Source organism: Pseudorca crassidens, chromosome 15 (genome assembly GCF_039906515.1).
Source record: "Pseudorca crassidens isolate mPseCra1 chromosome 15, mPseCra1.hap1, whole genome shotgun sequence".
NCBI lineage: Eukaryota > Metazoa > Chordata > Mammalia > Artiodactyla > Delphinidae > Pseudorca > Pseudorca crassidens.
The window spans coordinates 68341723-68360608 of record NC_090310.1 but is presented as its reverse complement, the minus strand read 5'-3'; the positions used below and the strand labels follow the sequence as shown (position 1 = coordinate 68360608).

At 38.7% G+C, this 18886-nt stretch overlaps 1 protein-coding gene and 1 pseudogene across 6 annotated transcripts in view; both read right to left on the bottom strand.

Annotated features, from left to right (window-relative positions):
- RALGAPB (Ral GTPase activating protein non-catalytic subunit beta) overlaps positions 1 to 18886 on the bottom strand; it is a 101135-nt gene that overhangs the window by 33349 nt on the left and 48900 nt on the right. For 2 of the 6 annotated variants that reach the window (XM_067708113.1, XM_067708116.1), the window contains 9 exons: positions 18175 to 18376; positions 15203 to 15370; positions 14570 to 14684; positions 14039 to 14186; positions 9979 to 10043; positions 8407 to 8545; positions 6461 to 6594; positions 1834 to 2016; positions 422 to 573 (listed from right to left, as the gene is read on the bottom strand). In XM_067708113.1, the coding sequence (XP_067564214.1) occupies positions 422 to 573; positions 1834 to 2016; positions 6461 to 6594; positions 8407 to 8545; positions 9979 to 10043; positions 14039 to 14186; positions 14570 to 14684; positions 15203 to 15370; positions 18175 to 18376 (1306 nt within the window). The remainder of the gene's footprint in view (positions 1 to 421; positions 574 to 1833; positions 2017 to 6460; positions 6595 to 8406; positions 8546 to 9978; positions 10044 to 14038; positions 14187 to 14569; positions 14685 to 15202; positions 15371 to 18174; positions 18377 to 18886) is intronic. The other 4 variants (XM_067708114.1, XM_067708117.1, XM_067708115.1 and 1 more) reach the window with 2 other exon arrangements.
- LOC137207824 (small ribosomal subunit protein uS3-like) lies at positions 2023 to 5158 on the bottom strand (annotated as a pseudogene).

Genomic DNA, 18886 nt, shown 5'->3' with positions numbered 1-18886 from the left:
TTGCTGAATGAACCTATAACATGTAATATAAATGGTATAGCAGAGAATACAAACCACTGAGCTGGCAAGTAGGAGACCTAATGATGTGACCCAGACATACCCTGTCTCTGGACTCAGCCATCAAAATGAGGGGGTGGGTAAGGCTCTCCAAGATCCTTTCCAGCTCTAAAACGATATGACTTGAATTAACTGACAAGCAGCATAGAAAAACAAGGACCCAAACTCTCAGCCCCAAGTTCCTGGTTTCCTTTGGTCCAAAAAACAAGACATTTTCTTTTCCATTTTATTTCTGGAGAAACAGTATCCTAAATGGGGTTGTGTCACTTAATGCTGAACAACTGGGGAGGAGATGAAACAACACAGGATCACATCTAATCCCATCTAACTCTTAGGCACAATCCCTGTGCAGTCACTTTCATACCATGTTAGGGTGGCTTCAGCAGCATCCTTTACCCTCATAGATGCAGGGTTTGGCTCCTTATCTCCTTTGTACTTGACCTCTTGCTCACTGTTCTTGGACTTGCTTCCTGAAATACCCAGTTCCACAATCTCTAGCACTTCCTTAAGACAGTCCTAGAAAAAGGAAAAGCAGATTAGCTTTTGTAATACACCTATCTTATGAAACGACAAGGAAATACATGAAAGTGTCAATATGGATGTGTTTTGGTGGTGGGACTCTAATTTCTCATTTTCTTGAATAGGTATATATTAACTTCAAAATAATTTAATAAAATAAACTTGCCCCCCCCCCAATTTTTCTTTAAAAAACTAAATTTGAGTGTTAAGAGATTTAGATAATAAGTAATGATAAATTCAATTCAATTTTTTCAGTCACAATTCTTGTAAAATTACCATGGACTGTAAATCGTGAAAGGCTGAGTGAAAGAGATGTAACAGTAATTCAGTTAAACCTAGATAGTGTAAAATATGTTACATTATCCAAAGGGAAGCTCATAGGTTATTGACATTTTAAAGCAATTTCTGGTATGATAACTTTACAAGTCATCATGAAAATGACTAAGAGTTAATCAACAGTATTATTTTTAAAAAACTATATAAAGCTCTCTATAATTTTCCAATAAACCTGGTATCTCTTCTTTTATTTACACTGTGAATTCTTTGTAACTGTCTGCCTTCCCATAAGAAAAGTATTACATGGAACAATGGTAGAGAAAGCAGCCTAGATATCTGTGTCTACTTGAAAAGAAAGAAACGTGTGTGAAATGAAATTTTTAGATACAAGCAACCTTTATGAACAAGCAGTGCTCTAGGTTTGCAGCCTGGCTATCAACTGCCCTTCTTGGTTTGATGACAGGTGACCAAAGTACCTACTGGCCATCTCTTGACAGTTCACAGATAAATTATTCAAAGGCCCATCTCTGAAAAGAACTTCTCTATGGGTTAATTTGCAACCAAATACATTTGACCCTTGAACAACATGGGGGTTAGAGGCGTTGACCCTCAGTTCAGTCGAAAATCCACATGTATAGTCAGCCATATCCATATATGCGGTTCCTCCTTATCCACAGTTCCACATTCACGGGTTCAACCAATCAGGAATCATGTAATAGTGTAGTATTTACTATTTTAAAAATTTGCATATAAGTAGACTCACACAGTTCAACCCCATATTGTTCAAGGGTCAACTGTAATAAGTACGATGACAGTTTTTGAATTATGCTCACTAGGACAAGTGTTTTCCTGAAATATAACAAGTATATTCAGTTTAAAGTATGCAATGTTGTATTTAAATTTAGATATTCTCTTTCAAAAGATATTTTCCCAACATACATTTTTGTTTCTATTTACTGGTTTAAGATCTAGTAGACTAACCTTTTCATCAAGCATATCAGGGTGCTCTGTCAGCCAGACACAGAGACACTGAAAAGCTGCCACTATCATGGAGTGAAGATCCCGGGAGTGAAGAGGAGCTGGCCGACTACACTGGTACACAATGTAGCTGCACACGGAACTGATGGCTCGCTTCCGGTCACCTGAGTCAACCATCACCTTCACCTGAGCGTATTCGTACGGTGAACACAGTTAGCCAGGAACCACTGTACCAATGTCAAATCCTCAACACTGAGGCCCAGCCTTTCTGAGAATATGACACACCACAGGAAGCCTTGCTTTTTAAAGTATTATTTATATAGAAGAACATAACATTTCAGATGTATTAACATATACTACTCTATAAAAATAGAGGGCATTTTTCAAACCCTAAAACAGTATTTCACTTTAGCATACTTTTTCATGCTCTAAAACCTAAACTCCTGGGGTGCAGCTACTCATCACTGCCACAAATCACAATAGCTGGCAATGGAACATGTGCACATTTTTTAAGCCCCCTAACCCAACCCCACAGCAATGCTCTATGGGCTACAAAGTTCTGTTCAGCTGCCCAGAGGTATAATTAACATATAGTAAACTACATATATTTAAAGTGTAAAATTTGATAAATTTTAGCCTAAGTATACACCTGTGAACTATCACAACAATCAAGACGGTGGATATATTCATCACCCCTCAAAATCTCATTCACCCTTGTAATCCTTCCTCTCACTCCTTTTTGCCCCCTCCCTAGGTTACTGCTGATTTGCTGTCACTATAGGTTAACTTGCATTTTCTAGAGTTCTATATAAATAAAATCATAGAGTACTGCACTATTTGGTGGGGGTCGGGGGGAGAGTCTGGCTTCTTTTACTCAGCACAATTATTTATCCACATTTTTGTGTGTATCAGTTGTTCATTCCTTTTTATTGCTGAGTAGTATTCCATTATATGGATTATAGCACAATTAATTTATACGGTCACCTGTTGCATGTGGATTGTTTCCAGCTTCTGAATATTACAAATAAAGCTGCTAAAAACATTCATGTACAAGTCTTTGTACACGTATATGCTCTCTTATTTTCTAGGAGTGGACTGATTGAATCATATGATAGATGCATGTTTAGTTTTTTAAGGACCTGCCAAGCTGTTTTCTAAAATGGTTGCACCATCTAACATTCCCTTCAACAGTATATGAGAGCTCTAATTCTTCTACATCATCACCAAACATTTGGTATGGTCAGTCTTTTAAATTTTAACCATCCTAAAAGGTATGGAGTGGTATCTCACTGTGATTTTAATTGCATTTCACCAATAAGTAATGATAATGAGCATCTTTTCATGTGCTTATTTGCCATCAGTATATCTTCTTTGGTAAAATATCTGTCCAATCTTTTGCCCATTTTAAAACTGGGTTGTTTGTTGTATTATTGAGGGCTTTTGCTGTCACTGTTATACTGTCTTTTTAAAAGACTGTATTAAAGGTCTTTACAAAGCAACATCCAGACTCCAGATGCAGGTGCCAAGAAGACCATGTTATGCAGTGGGGAATGGCTCGAGCATGGCAGGTAGCTCTGGCTTCCTATCCTTCTGTCCCAAGATGGAAATGATGGATAACATCTCATCCTTAGAGTCCACAATGTTCATGTGGTCAGAAAGGGGCTTCTTAGGGCCAGTCTTACCATTTGGATCCCAGGACAAGATGATCTTCACTCTGATGCCCAGCACAACACTGACACACATGGGTATCAATATAGTAGTTAACGGGGTCCACTGTGGATCATCACACCATCCAGAAACTTCATGGATTCAGCCCTCTGTCCTTGGAGTTTCCCTGACATCCATGACCCTGTAAGCCCTTGGCCCCCCTCTCCATGATGAACTGCAGCACCCCACAGCAGGCTCTCTGCAGAGCAAGCCCTCCTAGCAGTTTGTAATGCAGAGATTCTGTCTGGGCAATGGCACACAGACCTTGTGTGGCCACCTTTTCAGCACAAAGCTCTACGTAGCTCTCAGGGAATCCACACTTCTTCTGAACTACATCAGTCAATTCCTGGATTCTTCTCACCAAGAACATTCTGCTCCTGAAGGCCAAGGTAATGATTTCTGTCCTGGTTGGTATAATTCAGACCTCAATTCCAGAGCAGTCATCTTCAGCCAGCCTCTGAGTGAGGAACTCATTCAGTTTAATTCTGAAAAAGCCATCAACAACAAACGTCCTCTTCTTGGAAATTTTCACCACCATATTACTACTGCACACCACCAAAACGAAAGGCTATTACTGAGTTTTGAGCATTCTTTATATGATGTGGATACAGGTCCCTCACCACATACATACTCTGTAAAGATTTTCTCCCAATCTGTGACTTGTCATCTCATTCTCTTAACAGTACTTTTTGAAGAATGGTAGTTTTTAATTTTAATAAAGTCCAATTTAATAGTCTGTTCCTCTATGGTATAATATCTAAGAAATCTCTGTATAACCCAGATCTCTGTACAACCAATAAAGATTTTTCTCCCATTATTTCTTCTAGAAGTTTAGAGTTTTGGTTTTATATTTAGGTCTACAATCCATTTTGAGGTAATTTTTGTACATAGTACAAAGTATGATTCAAAGTTCTTTTTTTTTTTTTGATATATGAATATCTGATTGTTCCAGCACCATTTGTTGAAAAGACTATCCTTTCTCCTTTGAATTATCATGGCACCTTTGTCAAAAATCAGATGTCCATACACGTGTGGATCTATTTCTGGACTCCCTATATACTACGCTGTTGATCTAGCTGTCTAACCCTATACCAATACCAGACTGTTTTGATTACCATAGCTTTATACAGCAAGTCTTGAAATCACGCAGTGTCAGCCCTTTATAGTTCGTTAGGTCCAGAGAGCACTCCATCTAGGACTAATTATTCCTTACCACTGCAAGTGTACTGAAGGTCACAGGCAACAGTACCTTGTTCTCAAAGACAGTGTGGTCCTGCATGTCTCACAAATGGCTATTCTTACCTTCTGCATCAATACTGCTCCTCACAAAACTATGGCCATTTCATCTATCCTTGAGAATCTCTGAGGTAAAGGTAAGCTCTAAGTGTTGGTGACTTGCCTATTTTGTCTCTCATGACTTAGGTAAGTCACAGCCTCTGTTTACCTGTCCCCTCATCTGTAAAATGAGGGCTTAAATTTTATCTCAGACAATATCACCTTATGTATGTACATCACCTTTGTGTTTACAAAGTGTTCTATATATTTCATTTCATTTCATCCCCACATCACCAGGTGTTATACAAGATATATATATATATATATATATATATATATATATATATATATATATATACACACACACACAAAAAAAAAAGATAATCCTGCCCATTTTACAGATAAGAAAACATTTAGATGTTAGTGAAGATGTGGAGAAATTGGAACCCTCCTGTATCACTGGTGGAAACGTAAAGTGATTCAGTCGCTGTGGACAACAGTTTGGCAGCTCCTCAAAAAGTTACATATAGAATTACCATATGACCCAGCAATTCCACTCCTAGGTATATACCCAAAACAATTGAAAATTGGTATTCAAATAAAAACATGTATGTCCATGTTCATAGCAGCACTATTCACAATAGCCAAAAGGTAGAAACAGCCCAAATGTGCAACAGAGGAATGGACAAATTGGTACATAAATATATAATGGAATATCATTCAACCACAAAATGGAATGAAGTTGTGACAGACTCTACAACATAAATCAACGTCAAAAACATATTAAGTGAAGGAAGCCATACATAAAAGGTCATAGGTTGTATGATTTAATTTATAAGAAATATCCAAAATAGGTAAATCCATAGAGACAGAATGCAGATTGGTGGTTGTTAGGGATTAGGGGAAACGGAGACCGGGAAACAACCACTTAATGGGTACAGGGTTCTTTTTGGGGTTATAAATGTTTTGGAACTAGACAGAGGTGGTGGTTGCACAACATGGTGAAAGTACTAATAGGCACTGAATTGTTCACTTTAAAAGGATAATTTTATGTTATGTGAATTTCACCTCAATAAAAAAAAAAGAAAATACTTAGAGAAATGCAAATGGACACCCAGCTCTAAGGTTCCACAAAACTGAAAAAGACCTATGAAAGAAATTTGAAAATATAGCCAATTTTCACTTATCTCTGATAATGGAAGATGGAAGAATCACAGGTAGTCCCAAATGGCATATTTTAGGATAAGCTTTTCTTTTGTTGCCAAATCTGCATTTGTTCATTGAAGTTAGATGATCTTATAATGGCACAAAATGTTGTTGAAAATTTAAGGGTATTATAAGCAAATACAAAATCAACAGGTATAGATCAACAGGTATTCTATTATTATGTACAAATGAATAGCAAGTATTGAAATGTTTCCAGTAATTTAACAGCAAAAAATATCATTCACACTCTTTGAACCTATTAAACAAAATAGTAAAGATCATTTTGTAAAACCTCACTTGGAGGCTCATTTCTACACACCTTGATATCAAATGCATTGAATATAACCAATACCGCAATACCCCAAGAAGGGGTCAGGAGATACAGAAAAAAGAGCCATAGTCCAAGGCCGCTGGGCTAAAATAAAAGGATTGTCCTTCTCACCTTCGCCAGGCCAGAGAGGAGCTCTAGAGCTGCCAGTGATATGCTCATGTCTTGCCGCCACTGGGAGTTGAGTCTTTGGGTGACGAGATGAATGCTGCGAATCAGGAGCCCAGCAGCTGAATCTGTATTAAGAGCTAGGATATAACCCCAATGCCACATCCCACAGGGAGGGAAAACAACTAAGCATTAGTAACGAGAAGCACAGCATTCCACTAGGCACAGACCACAGCAGCCACAGTGAGTACGATGGGCACCCACACAGCGCTATGCTCCCCGCCCCACTGGCCTGAGCGTCAAGCCTGACTGAACAACAGTGCACAGGGCACACACACTGGACCAGAGCAGCTTCTAGCTCCCAGCTCATGTACTTTCATATAGACATCCACTGGGATTTGAAAGTTTCAATATCATTTTTATAACAATGTAAATCTTAAAACTTCTAAATTAACTCACAGAGTTACATTTAAAAAAAAAAGCAAAACAATAAAAAGGCTATCAATTATTTCCTTGGAATTTTATAGAGGAAAGAATTCAAATTTTAGAATCTCCTCAGATGCTGGGAATTATCCTAAAGCATCTACTGAAATTATTTTCAGGGTTTAAACCACCAAAAGTTACATGCAATCCCTTTTCAAACAAATTTTAACACTGAATTCTCTAAGACAACTTTAATACTTCTAAAAAAATTAAATAACCAAATTACTGTGTTTTTATTTAGCCTCCAATTCTATATTTAAAAGTAATTACTACTTAGTTAATAATAAATTAGGACAAATTAAATTGAATTTATAAAGGAAGCTTTAGGGACATTATACCTGTCGATCCTATCAGAAAGAGGGCAGTGACAACAAAAAAAGGAATGATCATTAAAGAGAGACATTCATGCGACACTAACACAAATCTGGATTTCTTAGGAAAAATATTTTATGACATTACAAGCAGAACTCACTAACACCAGTTCAAAATACTGAAACAAACAATAACCACTTCAAACATTTATATTAGAACACATAATAATGTGAAAATTTCTTTAGTTTAAAAGTGTCTTAGAAACATGAAAAATAAAACAAATTTTCACCTACACTTAAATCCACAAGCATAATGAGTAAGATAGCAATTTAAATAACTTCTTCATAAATGCAATATTTAAATGTGTTTAATAGCCACATAATGACCTTATGTATCTGACATGTTGAAGGATACTTAAAACAAACTTAAATCACTGAAATATGCCTGGACTCCTGGGCTCATGAACTCTCCAAATGATTAAAAAACTTAAGCTCATATCTAAGGAGCTAGATTTCATTCCAATCTAACTGGATTAATACTTACAGATTCAATACACCATTAGTATTTATGTGTAAAAACATAAAGGCACCCATAAACTCACAGAACCCATAAAGTAACTGCCCAGGATAAAGGACATTATTGAATAGGATGCTCTAATGGCAAGTGTTTCCTTACTCTTCCTTACATTTTGTGACTGAAGAATCTAACCAGATACAGTAGGGTATATAGCCTTCAAACACAAAGACAGACTCTCTTCTGGGTTGCCATCTAATGCATAAACCATCACCCACCCTTACCACACTGCAAAAACTGATATACTGGCCGACTCTGCCATTAGACTCTGAGGCAGAGCGTAAATCCTATTTGACTCTGTACTAGTAGTAGCACCTGGTACAGAATTCAGAAATGTTTCCTAACCACACATTATAATCACTTATAAAATCTAAGAAACCACGCAAAATCTAACTACTAAAAGCTACAGAGCTAAATGTTTTCTTTTTCTTAATGTCTTGGACTAATAGCCTCTCTGTTACACTTAGATACATAAAAGTCATGAACTTAAAATCTGGTTTAAATTTTCTTTGCTTGTTTGTTTTGTATATCTGTGCGTTAAAAGTTACTCTATAAACTTTAGATTTCAAAAAAACCAAACAAACGTGGATTACCATAATCTCTTAGGAGAGCCTGAGCAGGTCTTTCACTGTCAGGAGTTGTGGGCTCCGTGCTTCCACCACTTGCTGAACTAATACCACTATTCGTGCGACTATGACTCTTCAAGTTATTTTCTCCACCACCCTAGTCAAATAAAAATGAATCAAATATTGGACAGCTAGACCCACAGTTTACAAGTATAGACAGCAGTCAATCACTAAAGCCATGTTGATAAAATGGAATGTACCAGCTGAACAGCATAAACTGATATAGATAAAAATTGACAAAGGATTAAAACTGCTGTGGTGTTTTCACATAAACACCACCTACTGAAGGTATCAAGGGTCTGATGATTAGAGGCGGTGCCCATTCTGGGGTTTTCTTTGCTGCTGTTTAAAAGGGCCAGACCTTTTCCATCTTCACTAGACTTCACTAGCTAATGACTCTGGGTCCTTAAAGAAATACCCTAGTGCCTCCCAAGCAAAACATCAGAACAGGAATACAATCTTAAAAAAACAAAACACAAATAAACAAACAACAACTTTCAAATGTAGTTACATGATAAAACACAAACAATAAAACATGATTAGTACAAAGATTAACTCCTGTATGTATAGGGGCTAACAAAGGTGTCTGTTAAAGACATTCCTCATTTTCTTCCCCTACAAACACAATTCATTTTATCCAGATAAGGTGACTGTTATTAGCCACCTACTGGGACATGAACATAATTTCCTTAATAATAACTTGATCACCCATCCAACATCCACTCATCTCACTCCAGTATACTCTATTAATTCTCCATCCACCTCCTGCTCCACCTCTACTCCAGGTAGAGGGATCACATATCTTGAAGACAGAAGCAGGGGGAATTGGGAGTCTCTGGAAAGTTTTTTTGATTTAGAAGCATTGGTGCTTTGGGGGGATCTTCAAACTTTGGTCTAGAGGGGCCAGAAAGAGCTGATGAGATAGAAAAGAATAAACTAGATGCTGTTTACAGCCAACACTAGATCTACAAGGGATACAAGGAATTATGGAGTAGGGGACTTTTTCTAGATTATTCAAGCCAATTCACCAACACAGCAAAAGAAGTAAGAGCTTTAGGGCTTCCCTAGTGGCACAGTGGTTGAGAGTCCACCTGCCGATGCAGGGAACACAGGTTCGTGCCCCGGTCCGGAAAGATCCCACATGCCGCGGAGCGGCTGGGCCCATGAGCCATGGCCGCTGAGCCTGCGCGTCCGGAGCCTGTGCTCCGCAACGGGAGAGGCTACAACAGTGAGAGGCCCGCGTACAGCAAAAAAAAAAAAAAAAGAAGAGCTTTAAGTAAACACTGTCCAGGAATAAAGACAGTGTTTAGCTGGAATTTCTCTCATGCAGAATCTCTCAGGGACTTGATGAGGCGCTGAAAGGTAAGAAACCTCAAAACAGATATTTTTAAAAGGATCCCTTCTGAATCAGTGAGCTGAATTTACAAACAAATGCCTTTAAAAAACACAAGGACAGACATTTGGGAATATAATTTACATAAAAACAGAAGTTGATATTCTCTGACAAATTACATGTTGTACACTTCTTACCATCTCCATCTGGCAACCAATGGCTTCTAAAAGTGCTGAATCTTGAACAATATTTAACATTGCCCCTGAAACAACAAAAAAATACATTTAACAATGAGATATCATCTCACACCAGTCAGAATGGCCATCATCAAAAAATCTAGAAACACAATCCCACTACTGGGCATATACCCTGAGAAAACCATAATTCAAAAAGAGTCATGTACCAAAATGTTCATTGCAGCTCTATTTACAATAGCCCAGAGATGGAAACAACCTAAGTGTCCATCATCGGATGAATGGATAAAGAAGATGTGGCAAATATATACAATGGAATATTACTCAGCCATAAAAAGAGACGAAATTGAGCTATTTGTAATGAGGTGGATAGACCTAGAGTCTGTCATACAGAGTGAAGTAAGTCAGAAAGAGAGAGACAAATACCGTATGCTAACACATATATATGGAATTTAAAAAAAAAAAAAAAAGTCATGAAAAACCTAGGGGTGAAACAGGAATAAAGACACAGACTTACTAGAGAATGGACTTGAGACTATGGGGAGGGGGATGGGTAAACTGTGACAAAGCGATAAAGAGGCATGGACATATATACACTACCAAACGTAAGGTAGATAGCTAGTGGGAAGCAGCCGCATAGCACAGGGAGATCAGCTCGGTGCTTTGTGACTGCCTGGAGGGGTGGGATAGGGAGGGTGGGAGGGAGGGAGACGCAAGCGGGAAGAGATATGGGAATATATGTATATATATAACTGATTCTTTTTGTTGTGAAGCTGAAACTAACATACCATTGTAAAGCAATTATACTCCAATAAAGATGTTAAAAAAAAAAAAAAATCTAGAAACAATAAATGCTGGAGAGGGTGTGGAGAAAAGAGAACACTCTTGCACTGCTGGTGGGAATGTGAATTGGTTCAGCCACTATGGAGAACAGTATGGAGGTTCCTTAAAAACCTAAAATAGAACTACCATATGACCCAGCAATCCCACTACTGGGCATATACCCTGAGAAAACCAAAATTCAAAAAGATTCATGTACCAAAATGTTCACTGCAGCTCTATTTACAATAGCCCGGAGATGGAAACAACCTAAGTGCCCATCATCGGATGAATGGATAAAGAAGATGTGGCACATATATACAATGGAATATTACTCAACCATAAAAAGAAACGAAATTGAGCTATTTGTAATGAGGTGGATAGACCTAGAGTCTGTCATACAGAGTGAAGTAAGTCAGAAAGAGAAAGACAAATACCGTATGCTAACACATATATATGGAATTTAAGAAAAAAAAATGTCATGAAGAACCTAGGGGTAAGACAGGAATAAAGACACAGACCTACTGGAGAACGGACTTGAGGATATGGGGAGAAGGGTGAGCTGTGACAGGGCGAGAGAGGCATGGACATATATACACTAACAAACATAAGGTAGATAGCTAGCGGGAAGCAGCCGCATGGCACAGGGATATCGGCTTGGTGCTTTGTGACCACCTGGAGGGGTGGGATAGGAAGGGTGGAAGGGAGGGAGACACAAGAGGGAAGAGATATGGGAACATATGTATATGTATAACTGATTCACTTTGTTATAAAGCAGAAACTAACACACCATTGTAAAGCAATTATACCCCAATAAAGATGTTAAAAAAAATACATTTAAATACATGACAAGAATACTAAAATGGCTAAAACATCTCCATTAATACAGAGATAAGAATATTACTTTAGCTGAGTATTCCTGAAAGTTCCATAAAATAACTAATAAATCCACTGGTTGGTCAGAAAAGATCTTTTTTTTTTTTTGCTGTATGCGGGCCTCTCACTGTTGTGGCATCTCCCATTGCGAAGCATAGGCTCCGGACGCACAGGCTCAGCGGCCATGGCTCACAGGCCTAGCCCCTCCGCAGCATGTGGGATCTTCCCGGACAGGGGCACAAACCCGTGTCCCCTGCATCGGCAGGCGGACTCTCAACCACTGCGCCACCAGGGAAGCCCAGAAAAGATATTCTTTAGAAATGACCTAATCTCCTGATCTCTCCCCCAAATTTTAAAATAACATTTTCCTAAAATAAATCTGAAGGTCAAACTTTGCTTTATATAAAAAAATGACCGTTTTCAGGTATTTTTTAATTGGTGTGAAAGACCAGATGTAAACATCTCAATTTCGAGGGTAATATAAACTAAGAAAAATATTATGTAATACTTTCAAAACCAGATTCTGATCTTTCCTTTTTCTTTTTTTAATAAATTTATTTATTTTTTAAATTTATTTTTGGCTGCACTGGGTCTTTGTTGCTACGCACGGGCTTTCTCTAGTTGCAGTGAGGGGACGCTACTCTTCCTTGCAGTGCGTGGGCTTCTCATTGCGGTAGCTTCTCTTGTGGCAGAGCATAGGCTCTAGGCATGCAGGCTTCAGTGGTTGTAGCACACGGCCTCAGTAGTTGTGGCGCACAGGCTCAGTAGTTATGGCGCACGGGCTTAGTTGCTCCGTGGCATGTGGAATCTTCCCGGATCAGGGCTCGAACCCATGTCCCCTGCATTGGCAGGCAGATTCTTAACCACTGCGCCACCAGGGAAGCCCTGATCTTTTCAATATAAAATAACAAAATAAAAATCACAGCTATATCTTTCTGACCAACTGCTTTTTACGAATGGTTTAGGGCTCGCCCATGGCTGCATATTCTGAAGGCAAGCTGCATGTATTTATTACCAAGGAACTCATAGCCCTAGAAAGACTAGGACAGAAACAAGATAGTGAGCCTAGCACACTGCTTCTCATCCCAGTGCGGGAGTGCTCTTGTGCACTATGGATAAAGAGAGGACAGACACAGCTTTGCCAATCTATGGCAAGACCAACAATTGATTCTTCCTTGGAACACACATAGGGAGCCTCTTCAGAACAAGGATAAAGCAGAACTAAATACTCTATCAACTGTAGAAATTATCTGATTTCAAGTGATGTTATTTGAATAACCTAAAGAAGTACAATTTGGAGGCTCTCTCATATCAAGATTTAACCTCTGTTCCTTCAACTCCTTTCCAAAATGAAAGGATTTACTCTTCCCTGTTTATTCCCCTCTCTTGTTGCATAACATACTATATTTCCTGAGTACCCACTCCAACCACTACTGCCACCACCAATTCTCTGGCCTTGTCATTTCCTCTCCTGGAATGAAATCCTAACCTCACTGGCCCCTATTCAAATCCTGCCCTACAAGATCCAATTTAACTTCCACTTCCCTCTATGAAGTTTCCTTGCTCTTCTGGTTTCTTCTTTCTCAACCCTGAAGACACTCAACATGACATGCAATCAGCACTGCCTTCTGCTGTTATCTGAGTACTCTGTGAAGGTGTTCCAACCTCTGCAATGAAACTTGCTCAAGGATAAAAGCCATGCCATTCTCTTCTTTCTCCTTGGAGTACCTGCACATAGGACTATGCCCTTGGCTTTGATAAAAAACCAGAAGTACAGTAAGAGACAGCTGCAATAACCAAGCTGAGAGGTGATAAGTGTTTAAAATATGTAAGTGGCAATAATAATAAGGAGCCATTTAAGAAAGAGAGTCAGTATGATTAGAAAACCAACAGGAAACAATAAGGAAAAAGGAAGGAGGCACAGCAACAGCTACTCTTCAGTCTCCTCCTGGCATGTTCAAACATGGCTTCCAGAATTACACCCAACTCCAAATATTTTCACATGTACATAACAGGCAGGAGGAAGAGGCAGAGGCAGAAGTAATGAGGACAGAAAGGAAAGAGAAGAGAAGAAGGGGAGGAAAGGGGAGAGAAGGAGAGAGAAAGGGCAAGAGGGAAAGAGAAAAATAAAGAACACAAATAAAACTAAGCCAACATCACCTACCAAGACAACTAGGATGCTTTCCTTCCCTCATCTCACCCCTTCAAAATTTTTCACATATAAAAACAAACAAATTCTGCCTCTGATTCAGAATAAGTAGGGCTATATTATGCTTAGATTCCCATCCCTGACCCCTGCCTCCTCAACATGCCTGAGGTCAACATACCACCTGGGTTTTCACTTACAAAAAAACATGTGAACACAAACCTAGTATCATTTGAGTGTTGTTGGGGTCCGTTTCCGTTTGCAAGGCACCTATTAGTATATTCACAAGTCTCAGCTTCAGTGACAAAAAAGTTATTGGTTTATCATAAGAAGAGCTGTCATCATTACTAAATTTTCCTTCCAGGACCACCTACGGAAGAAACAAATAACATTTAACATCGTCTGCTGTGGTACACTACGCCCATGTAGGAACTGCTACAGTGGACACATAGATCAGTCTAACAAGCAAGGCTTTCAGTCTGACTAATATTAGCCACTGTGCTAAGTGTGTCACTAACTCACACAACATATGAGATCAGACATCACCAGCCCATCACTGCTTGAAATGGTAGGCCAAGGGCATGCTGGCTCACTGACAGAAGAAATACCTCAACAAAATCAACTTTGTTGATTCACCTGAAATAATCTGAAAAATTTTTTAAAAGCTCCTGTTCCATTTTAAAAAATACAACTTGACTTGAATTAACACACAAAAGAGAATACAGAATATAAAAAACTTTAATAAAACTTTACCTCGGATTTGACTGTGCCAAAGTGATGTGGGAGGGGCAACAAAGAAAGCAGGATATTAATGGAAGATCTTCTCAATTCTGTTGGATTTACATAGCTTTTGAATTTTGAGAGTTCTCTGCCAAAAAAAAAAAAAGATAGCTATTAGTATTTCTGAACTAAAGTATGTTTTTAGCTTTGCCAAATATACATTATGCCAATTTTTTACAATACACATACTGGGTTTGGTTTTATAAAGAATGCAGTAACTACTTTCCACTGAGTTCATATTCTGCAATTTGTGTGTGTGTGAGAGAGAATCTCTATGTTAAACTGTTATGGAATTAAACTAGAATCTGATTGACTGATTGATTGATTTTAAATGTAAGGCCTACTCCACAAAAGACCTCTGGGCTGGGGCTATTCTTACCCCTCTAGACCAGACCAAGAAGGACTCAACACACCCGTGGACAAAGAGAACTGAAAGAGTTCAGGGACGAGGTAGGCCTGGATGTTCTACACTCATTTAATATGGCCTGAATCCCCCTGGGCTATGAAGACAACTGGACAGGATAAATTGGGAAACTGGGGAGGAAGCACCAAAACAGACCAGGCCAAAACCAACAACTGACATACTAGTACAGAATGAAAGCTTACCTGTCAGGCAAAATGGTTTCAAGAGCTGAAATAAAGTAAGGAACCACAACATCAATCCCTTTCAAGTCACAGCAGAACAAAGGAGGGGAGTTTAGAATAACGCTGGCCAAGACAGGATGGCACACATAATCATTTATCTGCAAACCTTGAATTAAAAGCATGTAAAATCTAGGAAAGCAAGAAAAAAATTTTAAACAAACTGCTGATCAACTGTTTTCATAATTATTAATATTTTCTACACAGTCATCTTAAAGTCTATTTCCAATCTTCACTACTTCTATCCTTTAAAAGGTATTACTGGAGTTAGAACAATTCAGAATCAAGTACACTAAGAACCAAGTTATATTTCCTAATCAAAAGGAAAAAAAGATTCATGTCTATTACACTTTCTTGAGGTTTTAAGCCTTGCAACTCAGTTACAGGTGCCTGCAAATGAAGTAACTATTGATAAAAACAAAAGGCTGCAGTAATTATCAATAAACTGGAGGAATTACTGAAATGATTTCCATGTCAGTAAAATTTTGTAGCGTTTCACAATTCCTGAAAAAAAGTGTGTTGTGTCCCTTTCCCCCTCCCCCATTATTTTTGGGGGCACAATGAAAGAAAGAAACCTCATTCGACCCTGTACTCACCACGATATGAAGGTCACTCTGAATAAGAATCCTTTTAGGAATGTACTTGAACATATCTTACTTTCAACATCCTCCCCTAACCCCCAATGAACTAAGCATTCAATCTTCCATCATTCAAGAGCAACTATCCTAGTATACTCTTCCGCTACTGTAAGGTACCTTTCTCCACAAACCTCCTCAGAAACAACTTCCTCACCTCCTGGTCACTGCTCAATCCACTTCAATCCATCTTCTCTTTCTAGAAATCAACTAAAACCATGTTATAGCAAATAACCAATGGTCTCTCAATTGCTAAATCCAAAAGACATGTCTAAGTCTTAACTTTGCCTTTTTAAAGCATTCAACCCTTTGATTACTCCCTTCCGCTCTTAATTCTTCTCTGACTTCTATGGCTAGTTCCTTTAACAGATCTTATTCCACGTGCCTCCTAACACTGGGGGTTCCTCAAGCTGCCAACCTCAGTTCTCTAAGCTATCTCTTCTACTAGCCTGGTTTTAAACACTACTTAAGCCACCAAACATAATCAAATCAGTCTCTAGCTCCAGATCTACTAGCCAAAAGCATACTGCAGACCTGAGGGCAGGACATGTCTACTGATTACTCTAGTACTCCCTGTGCACAGTGACTGGCACAAAGTAGGAACTTAATAAATATTTGTTGATTAACAGCCCGCAGGCACCTCAAATTCAACAGGTTCCACACTAACCCCATCCTTGGCCCCCGTCACAAATCCGCTCTTCAGTCACACTACCACCCATCTAATCTTATGGGCCAGATGGAAGGCTCGTGTTCACAGCCTTCTCCCTTACTGCTATTGATACCGTTTTGGAGTATCGTCCCAACCCATCGGCTCCCTCCTAAGAAATGTGCCCCCACCACATGGGGTGCCAGTATCCAATGTGACCCACCTTCACAGCTGTAGCTGATTAGACCAGAGGTAGACACCTGATTAATCAGATCCTCTTTCTCAGGAATCTGAAATTAGGATTCAGAATGCTAATTGGCCCTGCTGGTCACCCAGACAAAGGTCACGGAAATTTGAACTTAGAAGCATACTACAATATAAGAACATGATCTGCAGGTAAGAGAAGAATGAAGCAGTTCTGGGAGACCATGATGACAGAGAAACAAAAAGGAGGAAAGTTGTTTTGGTCCCTGAACACTTTCTAGCTCTTGGTTTCTGCCCTTTGTGAGACCCTGCTGCATGTCCTGACCTTAGAAGGTATTCAATAGTGTGAGTTTCTCATTAACTCATTCCCCTTTTGCTTAAGTCACATTGAAAGAGTTTTCTGTTACTTAAAGTCAAGTGCCTATTAAGATACTGCTTACTTCCCTGCATGTACCATTCTGTTTCATATCTGTATTCTTCTACACTTTTTCCTTCTGAGTCAGTTTAATCCTCTCTCCTGAGAACCTAGTATGTACAGACACCTGAATGTTCTTATTAATATTAGTATCACTTCAGGAGTTGTGCGAATGATCAGCTGAGGAGGGCAAAAGACAGTCAAGAAAAATAGCAGGCCATTACAAGTTAATTTAGCAAAAAAGTGACAAGGCCTGAAGTGTCATGGTGGGGACAAGAGTGGAGAGATTAGAAAGAGGGTTAAGTAGCAGAAAGGCAAGAGTCGGTTGACCATCTAAAGATACAGAGGGAGAGAAGAGAAGCCTAAAATGATTCCTAGTTTCTGGCATAAGCAACTGAATGGATGGCAGAGCCATTCAAAAAGACTGGCTGAAGTCATAAATTTGGATAGGATGACCCTACCCAACTTGCTAACATAGTCTAAATACTAGTCATCTTTTATAAGTCCAGCACGATCATCCAATCCTCTGTAACTCCTTCCTGAACGCCCAGGGCAAGTGTATGCTTCTGCTTCCTCTGAATGCCTATAGCACTTTTTCTGTGTCTCTCTCTTACCAGCTTCCTATTGCTATTGGATTGGTGTTACTTGTGTACATGGCTTTGCTCACTTGAGAAAATAAGCTCCTTAGAGGCAGGATTGACAGCTAACATTTCTGGACCATCTATACTGTCTAGTACTGTGATAAAAATGTATTAAAAATTTAGTGTGGCCCTTCAAATCTCTCTGTAATTAACAAACGTCATGTAAGATGGAATTAACAATACTTCTAAAATAAAAAGGGTGTTAGGGGTCCTCACCAAATCTGGTAAGGTAGGTAAAAAGGAAGAATTCAAGCAAAAAATTTCAGTTACTTACATACATTTGCAGGTATTTCAAACCAACATTTACTTATCAATTCAACCTACTAAGCCATGCTATAATAGTTTCACTATCACAACTATATAAATGGAAAAATAAACAAAAAAAATTCTAAGACCTGGATAAATAAGCTGGCAGAATCTCTTCTCCAGTCTTCTTGCTACAAAAAATCCTACACAGTGTCCCACAAGCCTCAGCTCTTCCTGCTTCATAGTTATCAGGAAATTCACTTGCATCAAACATAGGATTGGAAACCATGGTGTCTGTGGACATTTGTGACCCTTTCCGTCGAAACTCCATGCTAGCTTGTGTTGTAATGGCTGGGGAGAAAAAAGGAGGGTTTTATTATATTTGTTGATATGCAAATAGGCTCATGGGACCCTGGACACAAAGATCAAATATTGGTGTCATTAAATTGCTACTTGAATAGAATCCAATAATGCTTTTGTTTAGCAATTATGTCTTAATTTTTTTTTTTAAAGGGCTCTCTGAAATCTTCTTTGAAAAGGGGTAACAATTTACAGTGGTACTGTAAGTTTAACAGATTCTACAAGATGCATTTTTTCAACTGAATTTCTGATTAGCAGAGTACATTTGTATATATCTGTATTCACATACATACAGATATATAACACAGAATTTGGCTTTTCTATTATTTATTCTGTTTTTTTTCTCTCCCTAAAAAATGATGCTTAAACATTAAGAAAAATAGGTACTGCAAATTTACACATTACCCCAGACAGACATCATAATTGAATGGGTAATCCCATGCCAGGTTGTATACTTTAGGGAGAGGGCAAGGTAAGGATAAGAAATGGGTAGGAAGAGAG